The sequence below is a fragment of the Phaenicophaeus curvirostris genome, chromosome 21 (genome assembly GCF_032191515.1).
Source record: "Phaenicophaeus curvirostris isolate KB17595 chromosome 21, BPBGC_Pcur_1.0, whole genome shotgun sequence".
NCBI lineage: Eukaryota > Metazoa > Chordata > Aves > Cuculiformes > Cuculidae > Phaenicophaeus > Phaenicophaeus curvirostris.
Window position 1 is genome coordinate 4207914 of NC_091412.1, and position 16204 is coordinate 4224117.

The 16204-nt window shown below is 41.7% G+C and overlaps 1 protein-coding gene across 6 annotated transcripts in view; it reads left to right on the forward strand.

Moving 5' to 3' along the window:
- The window catches only part of AUTS2 (activator of transcription and developmental regulator AUTS2), a 767857-nt gene extending 755044 nt beyond the window's left edge, over positions 1-12813 (forward strand). For all 6 annotated transcript variants that reach the window (XM_069874197.1, XM_069874201.1, XM_069874199.1 and 3 more), the window contains 5 exons: positions 1367-1508; positions 2476-2553; positions 3548-3631; positions 4512-4734; positions 9686-12813. In XM_069874197.1, the coding sequence (XP_069730298.1) occupies positions 1367-1508; positions 2476-2553; positions 3548-3631; positions 4512-4734; positions 9686-10925 (1767 nt within the window). In that variant the 3' untranslated portion in view covers positions 10926-12813. The remainder of the gene's footprint in view (positions 1-1366; positions 1509-2475; positions 2554-3547; positions 3632-4511; positions 4735-9685) is intronic.
- The last annotated feature ends 3391 nt before the right edge of the window (positions 12814-16204 follow it).

Below are 16204 nucleotides of genomic sequence, written 5' to 3' on the forward strand. Positions count from 1 at the left end.
AAGAGGGGTGCCCTCCTGAACAGCAACTGGGGATAACGTATATCTGATCTGCTTTCTTAGGTACTTTCGGTATTTTAAGGTAAACCAACACATTCAGAAATATTCTAACACCTCCATGATATTCCTGTTCCTCTTCAGACGGGAGATTTTTCCATTATTAGAACAGCACCGTTCATATGGCTGCAATTAACACTTCAGCCAGCTTTTGCTGCTCTTGAGTAATGCCTGTCCAAGGTTTATAACTTGGTTGTTAAAAAGAAGAACAAAAAGAGTTCCCAGCATAAGAATCCGGTACACCAGCTTCAACTGAGGCATTTGTATTTTCTGAACTTGTTTTCATTATTAAAGTGCTACAGTGTTACTTTCTTTAAAGACCTGACCTTAACTTGGACATCTCTTCCACTTCAATAGTCTTGCAGGCCATTGTCTCAAAACATGGATAAAGCCATTTTTTGCCCCTCTCCCCTCTTTTTTTCATTCTCATAGCATCACAGACGTGTTACTAGCACTTGAAAAACAGCTACTAGGCATGCACATTAACTTGGTCATAACTTTTTAATATCCAAATTTATATCAGTGTAATAGTCCATACTCTGAGCTGGCACAGTATTAAATACTGATTTATAAAGCGTAAAACGCTCCAAAATTACTGTTAAGATCTACCGGTTCGGTGTAACACATTCGTAACTCCTTTCAGCTGACCTGCACAATTAATCAGCCGTCTGTGTTTAGGGAGTTCTGGCACCGCAGGTAATTGGGAATTTGGTTTTCCCTTTTGTTCTGGAATTCTCTGACAGATACACTGCATCAAGTGTTCCTAGACTGCAGCTTCACACTGCAAAAGCTGCTGGTTGACTTGTCTCTGCCTTAGCTGTCTAGCAGGGGATTCCTGCAGCAGGAGGAGGGTCGCTGGCAGCCGTACCTGGCACAGCTGATGTTTTCACCCAGCTTTTAACATGCTGCCCCCTGTGCTCAGGTCCAGCATTTCTCTGTGGCTTTGCTTTTGTAGTTTTAAGAGAGACGTATTCTTCCAGCTTAGTGTCTGAGGCCTCTTCAAAGATTTTTATGTTTGCTGTTTAAGTCAGGTCCATGCTGAAATGCTTTGCTCCAGAGGGAGGGATGTGAGGATATGTGAAAACACTTGAAATTTGCAGTCAATGCGCATAGTGAACCTGAGTTTTTCCTCCTTGTCTTAGATCCTCCTCCCAGGAAAATAGCTCTGCACCTGCGCTCGGCTTCCCAAAAACTCATTCTTGTTATATTGTCAGTTCGTGTGAATAAATTGCTAAATTCATATCATTCTGAAAATGTCTTTTACTGCTACCTTTTAGGACAGTTTCTTCCAAATCCTGTTTTTATGTTTCAGAAACAGATGCAGTCTGATCCACACAAGCTGGACTTTGGCCTGAAACCTGAATTTCTGAGCAGGCCGCCAGGCCCCAGCCTTTTTGGAGCCATCCACCACCCCCATGACCTAGCCCGGCCCTCAACTCTTTTCTCCACAGCCAGTGAGTACCGAGAAGCAAATTCTCCTTGTGGCATGTCCACTAAAATGCTAATCCTTGCTGTGTTAAAAGGAAATTTCCCATATGCTTTGGCTTATGAGCTCTCTGCAAGCCATTGCAGGGGCTGCTGGTGTCTGTTCGATAAATATTTTAAAATTACTCTGTCTGCTTTTAAAAAAGCCTGGCCTGCTGAAATGCCAAACGGGTAGTAAATGGAAGAACATTTCTTCACACAGTAATGTCCGACACATTATGGAGATGACTGGTTCGAAATATGCTGTATTTTACAAGCTCTTTTTTGTCCATACTGAAACATTACCCCACTCCACCCACTCTTTATTCTCTAACTGGGATTCTCTGAGAAAAGCAGCTGCCATTTGTGCAGGATCCTGAGCTTGGAGCCCTTTGAGCAACGAAGCTGGTGAAGGGGCTGGAGAACAGGCCTTATGAGGAGCGGCTGAGAGAGCTGGGGGTGTTTAGCCTGGAGAAGAGGAGGCTGAGGGGAGACCTCATTGCTCTCTACAACTACCTGAAAGGAGGTTGTGGAGAGGAGGGAGCTGGGCTCTTCTCCCAAGGGACAGGGGACAGGACAAGAGGCAATGGCCTCAAGCTCCACCAGGGGAAGTTTAGGCTGAACATTAGGAAAAAAGTTTTCACAGAAAGGGTCATTGGGCACTGGCAGAGGCTGCCCAGGGAGGTGGTTGAGTCACCTTCCCTGGAGGGGTTTAAGGGACGGGTGGATGAGGTGCTGAGGGACATGGTTTAGTGTTTGATAGGAATAGTTGGACTCGATGATCTGGTGGGTCTCTTCCAACCTGGTTATTCTATGATTCTATTATTCCTTGCCCCAGTGCTCAGCAATCTCTTCTCACGTGAGCTGCTGTTTCAGAACTGATAGTCAAACCCAGAGCCTAGTGAGTCCCTTCTGAGCTTTTGCTAGGAGTTCACCCCTTTTGCTTTGTTTTGGCAGGTGGGGGTCATCCAGCCGGCACCCCTTTCGGGCCACCACCTCACCACAGCAACTTTCTCAACCCAGCTGCTCACTTAGGTAAGTTCTCCTTGCGACGACCGATGACGTCAACTCAGAAGTAATACACGTTGACCACTGGGACCATTACAGGCCGCCCACTGGAGACTCTTTGAGCGTCCTACCTCCTTAACAAATTGTGCATTTTAGCCATTACCCAAGCTGCAATTCCAAATACACAGTAGTATCACTGATAGCAGGTTTGGAAATGCTTCTGAAAACATTCTGGCTGTTAGAGGAGCTGGTTAGGTTTCGCATGTAGTCGTGTTTATAACCAGTCAAAAACAAGGCCTCAAAACTAGGGCTTCGGTTCCTGAAGGTGCTTCATTTCCTAAGTTGTATTAGATGTCTGCTTTTCCATTGAAGTGAGCAGGAAATATATCCTTAAAATCTTGTGATCTGGTCTCACATGTCTGTTAGTGAAAATTAGTGAATACGCATTCACAAATGGAACCATCCAAGTTTCTAAATGTCATTATTTCCTTTCTAACTTACTGGTGTTGCAGTAAGGTGCTCTGCAGCTTCAGGGAGCATCAGAGATCAAGACTCTATGTGGGCATTTTATTTTGCATAGGGAAGGATTTGGGAGGGTCAGCAGATGGACACAGCAGACTCATGATGCAGGTTTACCATTCTGCACTTAGCTGCCTAGAGAAACTACTAGGCTTGGTCTTCCTTTTTCCTGTGCTGGTATTTATCAGAAGTAGATTCATCAAAATCATCATTGTGCAGAGGTACAGGCCTGAACACCATCTGTACTTTACGTCTCACTTTTCTTTGGGAGAGGACATTTTCTAGTAAGGTGATCCCATGCGTGCTGTCATCGGAAAAACAAATGAGTTTTGTGTCCCATCTCCTCACAACCACTGCTGGGTTGCACAAGGATGATGTTCGCCTACTGATGGGCACAGGTTGAGCTTTCATGCAGTCGTGATGCAGCTGGATAGCACAGTGATGCTTTATCGTAATTACCAACACGCCAGTGAGCTTCAGCTGTGTTTCTGTTGGTTTGCAGAGCCTTTCAATCGACCGGCTTCCTTCAGTGGTCTCACTGCAGTGGGTAGCAATGCCTTCGGGGGACTCGGGAACCCGACAGTTAGTGAGTAACCTCTTTGTTTATAAATTCTTGTTTGCTGTGTAACTTGGGATATTGAGTGATGTTGGCTATTTGCTGTCTTTTTTTTACCCGTTGCTTAGACCACATAGCACTAAGAGATGGGAATTTGAAAAGTGACCTTTTTTGCTTAAATAACAGCATTTTTAGTAAACTATATTCTGTTAGTTACTTCATAGTTTGGGTTCAACATAGCGCTAAATGTCATCATTGCATTGTTCAGTGAAAACAAAAATAGAACCTATGAGAACAGGCAGTTTGAGATTTCTTATGGGTTTGTTGCATGTTCAAAAATAGTCAATGTGTGCAGCATCCCTTGCTGTGAATGGCAACATTTTTTTGTCTTTCTCACAGTAATCCAGGACATGCCTGGAAAAGATCGCTAACCTGCATTGATTTGTCCAGGACCATCAACATTTCTCTAGATTTGGCCAGTCACAAAAGATCATCTTTTTAAAAATCACTCTTTCTCCATACTTCAAATCTGGCATGGTTTTTGGTCACCTATTTTTTTACTTTGGTTCAGGATCAAATGCAGCCATTATTTATAGTCCATGTAATGGTCATTTCCTGATGTCTCCAAAGTATTTGGAATAAGGATCATTGTCACTTTTATCTTTCTACTTCATCCCCTGTCAATTTTATCCACAGCATTTCCCTTTCCAATTAAAACAGCTGTCAGATGCCTGCCCATTTTTAGGAATGAGACCCTCTAATGAATCTCTGTTAATTTCCTTTCCTTTTCCAGCTCCCAATAATATGTATTCATTTTAACTCTGAGTGCTGTAAAAGTTGTTTTGGTAAGTACCTTCACTAGAGCATACCTTTTTCTTAAACCTTTTTGTTTTCCACTTCACCATTTCAGCACCCAACTCAATGTTCGGCCACAAGGATGGCCCCAGTATGCAGAGCTTTAGCAACCCTCACGAGCCCTGGAACCGACTGCACCGAACTCCTCCTTCGTTCCCGACCCCTCCGCCCTGGCTGAAGCCAGGAGAGCTGGAGCGCAGTTCATCTGCTGCAGCTCATGACAGAGATAGAGATGTAGATAAACGAGACTCATCTGTTAGTAAAGATGACAAAGAAAGGTACGAAAGAACACTTCCAAGAATTGTCTAGTTCAAAGCTTGGGGCTCTGTTCCGCTTTTAACCCTTCCCAGCCTGGCACATTGTTAAACCAGAGCTTCTGTAGAGGCCACCTGGAGAGCTCACACCATTACTGCCTAAGACACGAGGCACTGCGGAAGATGCAGGTTTCTAACTCGGGTGTCTTACTGCCTCTGTTTCTCTTCTCACCAATCACTGCACTTCATCAGAAGGAGCTTCGCTGGAGCAGAGTTCAGGCAGTGTAAAGTGAGAACAGAATCAGACCCACATGCTCTGTTACCTTGTGGGTCACATTTTCACAGGTCTTTTGAAGACATAATATGTAGATAGGTGCCTGACAGGATGAAAAGGGGGATTATGAAGTCCGTAGTCAGACACATATCTGCTTCTTTGAATACTTAAATAACTTCCTAAGTCAGACCTTGTCTGTAAAACAAATACTCCTCCCTCCCTCCTCAGAAAAGGACTGACCAGATGGACCGCTGATAAAGCTGTAAAATGATAAAACTATAAAATGCACCGGGCATGTCATGGTCCAATACTACAGTAAGTTTCAGTGCATGCGGTTCATTAAATCAGCCTTAATTCCCCTCCAAAAAGCCCCACACACATGCACTGCTGTTACACATTCAAGTACAGTTTTTATTCAGTGTTTCACATGGACTTGCATGCTAACATGTCCAGGCTGGGAAGGGTTAATGAAAAGTAAAACCTGGTCATATTTTTTTTGTCAGGACTGTTCCCATTATACAGTTAACTCAGTAACAATTCCTCTTAACATTTAAGTGCCAAATTATAAGAATTTGCCATTCAGCAAATGTCATGCCTTCCTTGAAAAATGTAGAGAGGCTGATTTCAGCTTTTTCAGTTGTGGCTTAATGGCTTTCCTGTTAAGTTTGCACATTATTTTACTCCATAATGGCTATTTGTTTCTAATTTTTTAACTTAAGAGAATGTCTAGGAGATGTGCTTTTCTGACTTCTCTGTCACTAACCCAAATATAGGCATTAGTAGCCTTTTCTAAAAGAAGTTATGCTAACACATTAGATATTCTAAAAATACATTTAAGAGCTTTTCTGTGTTATTGTAAAATGTGAAGAGCAAGTCAAACTACAGATCTTTTCACCTACATTTTCCATTTGGAATATTTTCTGTTTGATAGCATAGCTTCATTATTTTCATGTCTGGTGGTAACGCTTCAGAATAAATTGCTGTTACAAATTGGGGATTCTGTCCTGCAAAATGCTTAAGCATGTGAGTAACTGTACTGGCTTGAATGGCAAAGCATTTTAGTTCCTAATGATATGGGTAGTCTTTAGAATTATGTGATTATTTCAGTTGTTGGTTTGTTGTTTCCTTATGAAGTGCTCCTGCTGAAGAAAATCCTTTTCAGATATACATTCCTTGCAAGCTGCTTTGGCATTGCCTGAACTCCATATCATAGCTCAGAACATATTTATTTTCAATAATTTGAGAGCGTAAAAGTAAGCTTCATTCATACTTCACATTTCTGCACAATTATAGCTACCAGTTTAGTACAGTGATGTTTTTGCTGATGTAGTGTTGCTGTGCATCCATCTGCGTGGGTTTGAAGAGTTCTACTTTGCAGCATGCTCACACTGTTGCCTGTATGAGAAGATGCTGAAAATCCCTTCCTAGAGACGTGCTCCCTATTTAAAGAATGTCTGGAGTCATTTGTGAGCCTCTCATACCTATTTTTTTATCTTCAGTGGCACCCAGCAGGGTGAGGATGTAGCGCTAGTTGAGGTCCCTATTCTAAACTAATTTGCCCAAATGAGAACTGGGAATCACGCCTAGAGGTATGATTTCATCTCAAAATAATCCTGTCACCAAGAGTCTAATTTTATGAGCCCTGAAATGGGCTGTCCAGCCAAAAGCATTCATCTAGATGCTTTCTGTTACCAGTAGGAAGGTGCTTCAGAGGTACCTCTTAGCTTGGCTCTTCCCATCAAAGACCGAGTTAGAGTGGGGTACAGTGAATGACTAGTGGCTCTTTGTGGATAAGGTGTACGGCTGGTGTCCCAGAGTCCCCTCCCAGCCACATTGAGATAAGGTAAATCCCTCCAGATAGCTTAGATAATATGAAACGACACTCTTAAACCTTTCCCAGGTATAGACCTGGCTGGGGAGTTACACCGCAGTGTCCTGACGTGGTGCTTACTTTCTCCTGGAATGTTGTTTGCAATCATGGATGTTTCTTTGTTTTAAAGACTTTGTTACTCCAGCCCATTGTTAGGAAGAAATCACTAAAAGTAGCTATTGTAAGAAACAGGATTTGTTCCTTCTCAGTGTTATTTTGTTTAAAAGATGTCGCTGAGCAGTTCCACTCTAATAATGGCATTTAAGTGTAAATAATCCTGGAGTATTAAAAAAGGCCCCCGAGAATCTATTGATCTTTTTATCAGCATAAATGAGGCAAAGTACTTGGCATAAGATACCCAGTATCTTTCAGTGTAGCATACAGCCTCAAAACATACCTTACTCCTTAATAAGTTCATTTGAGAACAGGATCTTAATTTTCCTCTTTGTGAAGACAGAGGCCTAGGGCTGTTCCCATGTGAATTACCTAAGGAGGCCCTGGCAGATCGGAAGATAAAAAAATTATTCCCTCCCTGACCTCTAAACTATGCGTAGTTCACTTAAGGGAACTATATAATCCATAGGCTCCTGCGATTATACCATCACTGTAATTGAATAGGATAACATTGGCAAAGAAGTCCATTGTTTTGGTTGCACATATATTTTCCTTTAGTTAGAGAAAATGCCTGTTATTTTCTCTAAATTTTAAGCGTAGTTTAAAATACATCAATTACATAGAAAACTGATTAAATATAAGCAAAAAGACTCAATGAGCTCTTCTAGTGAAACAGTACAATTCAGGGTGCCCTCTGAACTAGTCCCATGAGCCAAATAAGTAAAACACTAGGTATTGCAGAGTCCACAAACCAATAGTTGCCCAGCGAAGTAAAAGAAAAAGAATCAGGCATGTACATTGAGAAGCCTTCACTGGACGTGGTCTCAATGTGCCTTGACGTGGTCTCAACCTCGTGTAAATCTGGAAACTGTTAAATGTCCCAACATTTGGTGGAAAGCAGGAGGAGGGAAATTAGAGCCAGGGCACAATTCCCAGGCTGTTTAGGGCAGTCACTCAAAGCAGAACCTGATACCAAGGAGTTAATTGGTAGTCAGTGGAGACCAGGCAGTTCTGATATCAACTGCTCCAACTCACAGATGTTTTCTAACAGTCACACTTTGGGCGCTCGGGTCTCTCAGATGTGGCCTACAAAATGACAGTTTTGACAGTTCACTCTAGGAAGAGCAAAAGATTTGTCTGGTGGAGTTAAAATAGTGAGTTCCCTTTTCAAAGAAGTTTAGATGTTTTTTCCATATTTGCTACAGTTTGGCCACCTAAAGATACCTACAGTTACAAATCTTATGCTCCACAAAAATGTAGGTAGCAGAAATTGTGTAGGTGAAGGAGCAAGGGTCCACTTCAAAGTCACCCTCTGAGTTGCCCTTCAGTCAGCCAGTATTGTGCGTCTTGTCTAGAGTGAGTTTCAACCGGCTGTCCTCATCCAAGCATGTTTTGGTTACACTTTGCTAAGCAGAGACTACAGCACCCAAAAAGAAATGCTGTAAACTGGAGCTGGTTAGGACTACAGAGGGCCTCAATGCTAGTCAGTCACCCCGCATGGAACAGTTTCCATGCTCAGCAAAGAGCACGTGTCCAACACTGAATTTCTGGAGCTGTCTTTATGGAGAGAATCCAACCCAGAGATCAATTGAAATTAGCGAGAGGTTAAAATCATTGGAACTGAAGAATTAGATTTACCTTGTGAATTCGATTCACTTTAAACAGGAAAGCTTTTCCGTTTAGGGTTGCCCATAACAACTCCTGGTCACCATTGCTTCCAGAAAATAGTTGGTACAAGGTCCATTCATATATTGAGGTTTCTGTCCACTGCCAGACAATCATTCTCTACTCTTTTATGCAACATAAATAGGTTTGAAAGATGGAATGAATTTAGACACTTCCTAGCATTGGCAGGGAGATGCATTGGCTCTGTCCCTGCTCTTCTTGCTCTATCCTAGAAAGGGGAAAAGGGTGGTAATCTAAAGAGCAACTTACTTCAAGGAGATAATGTTTTCAGAGCTAGCCTGAATGATGGGCATGCAAGGCAGACCACTCTCTGCTGCGGCAGTCAACTCGTAACCTCCGTGTGATGGCCACGTCTATTACAACTCCTGCACTGAGGTTCATCGCACACAGGGAAGTTCCTGCCTGTTCAGAGAGGTGGATTGTCTCCATCAGCACTGTCTGGAGAGGTTTCTCTTTTCAATTTAAGGATGAAATTGCATTGTGAGAAGTAAATTGAAAATCTAAAAGATTGAAGAGAATAGAGATAAGAAATTAGTAATGTACTTAGGTCTAGATTTTTTTTTTGAATCAGCTGAATACAATGTCGTCTATTTTCCCAATTGTATTCTTAATAGAAGAAGCAGGTAAAACCATGTAATTTGGATTTAACTGCCTCACTTTCTTTGGATGAAATCAGTATGTTTTTATTTTTCTCTCTCTTCTTTGCAAATGATTAAGGCTTTTGTCTTAGAAATATGTCTACTAGAGCTAGATTCTTTTGAGAGCCTTCTGTGGACTTCAGTGTTAGAAATTGCAATCAGGACATCCACAAAGCAGCGTCAGGGATCTTCTAGGCTGAGATAACAGAATAGGTGTAGTATAAAGATGGAATATTCTTCTGGTGCTTTGGGTGTGCAAAAGGAGCAGCACATTTACTGGTGCATGTTAATAGCTTTCTGCAATGCAACAAGTACTAAGGCAGACACCCTGGATTTTTTGTTTTATTTGCAGAGTTTCTCATGCCTTCATTTGTACGCTTCTCTTTCTTCTAGGGAGAGCATTGAGAAAAGACACTCCAGCCATCCTTCGCCAGCACCTATCCATCCAGTAAACTCCCTCGGACATAATCGCAGCTCAAATGAGCAGATCAGGAGCCATCTGAATCCCGAGGTTCGAGAAAAAGAGAAACCCAAAGAACGAGAGAGGGATCACTCCGAATCTCGGAAGGAAATTAATGTTGAAGAGCACAAGGTGAAGGACAACTATATTTCAGAGAAAGAAGGCCTGAGCCATGAAAGTCGAGTGGTGGAAGAGTCTAAGCAAATGTCCAGGGTTCCTTCACCCTATGCTAGGCCCCCCGTTGTGGAGAGCACCAGGCCTAATAGTACTTCAAACCGTGAGGCGGAGAGGAAGAATGAGCCGGCATACGATAATCCGAAGAAAAGCAATGAAGTCAAAGTGAAGGAGGAGCGGAAGGAAGACCATGATGTTCAACCTGAGGGACCTCAGACTCATAGGTCATCTGATCAGCCACCGCCTATATCAACGTCTAACGTCCATCCAAGTCCTTTAGTGTCTATGCCCATGACTGTAGGTGTAACTGGTATACATCACATGAACAGCATCAGTGGTCTGGATAGGACTCGCATGATGACCCCTTTTATGGGAATTAGCCCGATCCCTGGTGGAGAACGTTTCCCCTATCCTTCTTTCCACTGGGATCCAATGAGAGATGCCTTGAGAGATCCTTACAGAGAGCTAGATATTCATCGGAGAGACCCCCTGGGCAGAGACTTTTTGCTAAGAAATGACCCCCTTCATCGTCTTTCTACGCCAAGATTATATGAAGCAGACAGATCATTCAGGGATCGGGAACCTCACGACTACAATCACCACCACCATCACCACCACCCTCTCTCTGTTGATCCTCGTCGTGAGCATGAAAGGGGCAACCACCTGGATGACAGGGAGCGGTTGCAGATGCTGAGAGAGGACTACGAACACGCACGCCTGCACTCGGTTCACCCTGCCGCCTTGGATGGGCACCTGCCTCACCCAAGCTTAATCACGCCAGGACTTCCTAGCATGCACTACCCCAGAGTCAGTCCCCCGACGGGACACCAAAATGGTATCCTCAATAAAACCCCCCCAACAGCAGCTCTCAGTGCCCCTCCACCTCTTATTTCTACTCTGGGGCCTCGGCCCGGGTCTCCCAGAAGGACTACTCCTCTGTCAACAGAGATGAGAGAGAGGCCTCCTTCTCACACCCTCAAGGACATTGAAGCTCGATAAGCAGTGAGACTAAACAAAAATCAGAGAAAGAGGGACAGAACATTGTACATGAACATAATATAAAGACCTTCGTACTAGTCATTGATACAGACTGGGGATGTGACCCACTGTACAATATGTATAGGCCTGAGTGCAAAGATTTTGAAATGGTTTTTTTGTATATTATATGTTGAATTTTTCCAGATCTTTTAGCCAAGTCCATATGTTCCTCGTGTCTCCTACTCTATTTTATTTCTAGTTTAAAAATTTCAAACTTTTAACTGAAGAACATGATGTTAATCTGACTGATTTGACTAGAAACAACCCACCACCAATGTCAACCATGCAAAGCTATTTCAGACCAGAAGTGAAGACAATTGTAGATATTTATGTAAAAAGATTGCTTCATGGATTAATGGTTCATATATGCAAAAAGGGTAAGATGAAAGCTTTACTTTGTACAAATGTAAATAGATAAAATTAAGTAACATAATACATTAATACTTCTTAAACTGTGCTATTTGCAAACTTAATATTGATCAACACAGTCTGCTTATGCTGTGTTACATATATTGTTATAGACAGCTAAACCCCTTCAACTATGCAATGAATTCTAAGGCTTTTCACAAAAGCCTTTATAACTCAAAGGAGCCTTTTCAACACACAACATAATTAAAGTCATATTTTCCCTGAACAAGCTCGTCTATAATAGAAACGTCTTTCTCTTGCTTGTTTTGATGAAGAAACAGCCCATTAGAAGCGTAGTTTCTGTCTGAACCCCTGTATCAAGATGCTGATGTTACCGTAGCTCATGTGTTCCTTGGAACACATCAGGGTTAGCGATCTGTAATCACTGGTACTGTAGTCACGACAGACTGGTTTTCAGACAAATTAATCTGGGTTAAACAGAGTAATAATCAAATACTGGGTATTTTCCAGATCTTCATCACTTAGCATGTCAAATTTAATTTTGGAAGAACATCTGCTTACAGCCATTCTTGTCTGGTTTTATTGCTAGTGTGTCGTTTTGCTCTGTACACACACTTTTTTTTTTTGGTTAAGTGATTTTAAGCTACATTGAAACAAATCCTACAAGAAAGCTAATACTTTTCTAAATGATGGATATGTTTTCACTGTGGATCAGCAGTTTAATTAATGAACTCCGATGCAGATTTCATGATGCAATTTCTTGTATTTCAGTTGGTAATAAAGTCTGTGAATAGTTAACAGGTCAGCCTTGTTGTTCCCTAGTCATAGAAGACATGAAATAACATGAAGAACATGGTCCTTTTTAAAAATATGCATCAACCTTCTGAAACCTGTCTTTTCATAACACTTTTTTATAACGTGTTAAGTTTCTTGTTTAAATATTTGGAGAGAATATGACTTTATCAGAGAGAATTCAATATCTTGTCTACTGGACTGTAAAATATATGTATGAAATAAAATTAGTTCCATTGGTCTTCTAGTGTATTAAAGTGCTATCTGAAGTTGTTACCCTGTTTTGGCAAAAAAAAAAGAAAAAAAAAAGAAAAAAGTTAACTACAGACAGTTGTTTCTAATGATCAGAGATCTATTTTAGTAGTCAACTGAAGGTTTAGTTGTGAGCTTCAGATTTTGTGAACTCCAGATGTTGTGCAGTGTTTTTTTTTTTAAGAACAAAAGGAAAAATACAAAAAAACCCCAATCCTGAAGAATATGTACACTGGAACCGTAGTGGTAGTTTTCAATATTGTAAAGAGATTGTTATATACGAACCTTTTTGCTGTTTATCCTGTATGTAATAAAGTCCTTTCTAGATCCTATGTGAAAAGAAAGTGAAGCGGCTCTCAATCTTCAGCATGTTTCCTCATCAGCGAAGACTTGTGTAATGTAAATTGTGCCATGTTATTAAAAAATGTGAACTAAACTGCTAGGTGCTTCTTTGTGTGGAGTACCCCATCGCTGCTATGGGGAAGGAATACTTTTTTCCCCAAGAGTGGGTTTTTGTTGAGACAAAATAGCTTTAAAACTATAAAGGAAATAGTAAGCTATTATAAGCTATCTAATTCGAATTATTACAGTAATCAGGAAAAAAGGAACAAAACAGAGACCAAACCCTTGGCTGGTCTGATTTCTTTATACAGTGAGACCCTACTTATATCAGCTTTTAACTGACCAGTTGGTCTTTCAGGATAGTCCCATACTTAAGTATGTGGCTGCGTACAAGGCCTTCTGTGGATTTGTGCAGTTTTGCACAAGCCAAGGGCATTTCAGCAGTTATCACCAGCTAAGGAGATGGCTATTGATTACTCTTAACTATTTCTACTTAAATACATCAATTTCTTGCAAATTCTTTAGTTCTTCACAGTACAGCTTCCATGGTGCTGTTTATTGGAAAAAACAAAAATTATTAGCTCCTCACAATATGTGATTTCCAGAAGGGTGTTTTGGTCTGGGGCTTGGGTTTGGGTTTGGTTTGGTTTTTACAAGCCTGTTGCAAAGATGTCAGAAACTTTATCCAAGTTACTTTGGCAGAGGTAACTTGTGACACTGAAATTTGCTTTCTTGAGCAAGACTTGAGAAATCTTTCTTTTCCCTCAATAACTGCCTATTTTTTTTGTAAGCAATTAAATCTTTGCAGTCGTGTAAAGTTTGGTTTTGTTTCTCCCTCCAATCCTGTAGCATTTCTGCGTGTATTCCACTCTTATTCCTACAGAAGTCTGATGGAAATGAAATTTCCCTGAATTTTGACTCTATAAGTAAGAGAAAAGAATAGCTCGATGTCTTTTTTCAAAATCCAATTGTGTGTGAACTGTGCAGAATGTACCATAGTAGCATGGTGTGAAAGAGCTTTTTTTTTTTCTATAAGGGACACTTTTCTGAGTCTTCTGGATGCACATCATTAAAAAACTTGAAGTTTCTGAAGGAAGCCAGTTACAGATGGCTGTAGGAGGATGAAAACCACTGGAGCAGGCTCGCACAGATACAGTGTGAGGGGCTCCATGAGAGGGGGCCTAATGAGAGCATCAGCCTCTAGGCTTGTCTCAGAGCATCTCGGTAGGAGTCCTAACAGCTTTGTCAGTGTCTTTAAGGAGAAGAAATGTGGTATCTGATTGTGCAGACTATGATCCTTTTCCTCCCAGGTGCTGAGCATACTCCTGCTGATGGTCCTTAATTCCCAATCAAGCCAATGAACTCTTAACACCCAGAGTCCCAGAGAGCATCAATGCATTTCACTTCCTTTGAATTCAATACAATTTAAGTGGTGCTATGCCTTGGAAGATCTGGGTGTCAGGCCTTGTTATAAGCATGGTGATGCTCAGAGGAATACACCTGAAAGGTATTGTAAGAGATGAAAGAAGATTATTAATGCTTTTAAACTTTTTCAGATTAATTCATTGGGTTTTTGAAAGTTTGGTATGGGGCTGTTAGCTTGCAGGTGTAGACAATCTTTTAAGCAGGGTTTTCCATTCAAGACACCTGTCTTAAATCTATTTTTTTAATGACTAATGTTTAGGAAATCAAGTTCATTTAAAGCCTGTGCCAGATATCACCTGTAGGAATGAAATGAGCCGCAAGGGTATTATTCTGCAGAGTGTGAGAGATTTGGATCACAGAAAACTCGGAGCTACTGTGCTTACCACACCCAAGCATTGTGCTTTACGGCTCCCGTCTTGCCGTGCTCCAACTAGTTTTCTGCTTAGCAGCTTCCCATCACCAGCTGAGATGCCAACTGAAACAGTGAAAGTGATTCTTTAAAAGCAGTCATAACACTTGTTCCCTGATACAGTGTTCACTTTATGCTGCACCTTGTCCCTCCTTTTTTATCTTTCTGTTTTGTCGTATTTATCTTGCCTAACTAAATGCCTAGCTCTAACCTGGTTTTCTGCTACTCGTGACTTGCTGATGATCTGCCTTTTTACCAGTCATGCTCTATTTCATAGCACACTGTTATAGGCAGTAATAAGCACTGCAGACAATTTTTTTCTCAGAGCCATAGACACTGTTTATTTTTGTTCCTTTTTTCCTTTGTCTGTATGAACTCATGAAAATTTGTAGTCTCTGTTGGATTGGAAGTTAGGCAAGTGGAGGTTGGAGAGGATTTTACTGAAAGTATTTTTCATTTGCTGTGGCTGTGCCTTGTTAAGTAAATATTTAGCATGATTCATGGTAATTTCAACTCTAACTACTGCTTGCCATGTGCAGGTGACCTCTGCTGAAAGCCGTCTGGGGCACTGGAACAAGGTAACAGACCGTGGCTTGTATTCCATTTACAGAGGAGCTACTTGGCTTACTGCTTTTGTTCTGGCAAGAAAGAAGAGCAAGCTGTGGTTCAAACTATGACAAAGACTCAAATCATACAGGGTTTTATTGCTCCCATGATGACTCGGTTATTTCTCACCTGGATAAACCAACCTGCTGCTTTGGACTCCAGCTGCCATCCTTGGAGCCATACTCATCCCATGGATGGTGATTTGGAGCAGGATCCCAACTTTAAATGGTCTGAATTGCCTTTTCAAAGGTAACTCTTCCTTAACTCCAGGTGGAGACTAGCCTCTAATCTAGGTGTGGTTCAGAGAAGTACATGAAAAAGAGTTGACTTTACAGTCTCCACAGATCTTCCTTTCCGCTGTAAAGGACCAGTCCTAGGCATTCTTCATGTGAAGCTCTTTGGGCCACAGGCGACACAGGCTGTCTCTTACTAGGTGATTGCACTGTGCTTGATGCCCTTCCTGGGGCAAGTGAGCATTTCTCAGTGCTGCTATAATACAAAAAGCTTCCAGTAGTATTCTGTACCAGACTGAAAACTGAAGGCCTCAGTGCCCTAGCCATGGTAACCACTATAAAAGACTCCATATTTTTGCTAGCCAAGAAGAAACAAAGCTACAGGTGTGGGCAGCCTCTGTTCTTGCTTCACCTTGTCTCCACCTGGGTGGGCTTAGACTGCTTGTGGCCATGGGCAAGGTGGAAGCTCCTAGCTGGCAACACCTCGAAGCGCTTAGAGAGGAGCTGGCAGTTTCCAGCACGGTTACTTTCTGCCAGCTGTGTATCTTGGGGGTGGAAGGCTTCTTTTTTTGTACAACAAAGACATTTCCTAGTCATAAAGAATGTCACCCTCCTCAGCTGTGTGCTGTTTGCGTATAGAAGCATGTATTTACATCAAAATGCATGCAGAATATCAGGCATAATATCACAAGCATAAAGCTCTGTGTAGCAAAGAGTGGAATATAAAAGTGCCAATGGCACCGTGTGATCTCATGCATCCATCCTGCTGCTTTCCGCTGAGGCCTTTCCTGTGGACTGCGATCATTGCATTC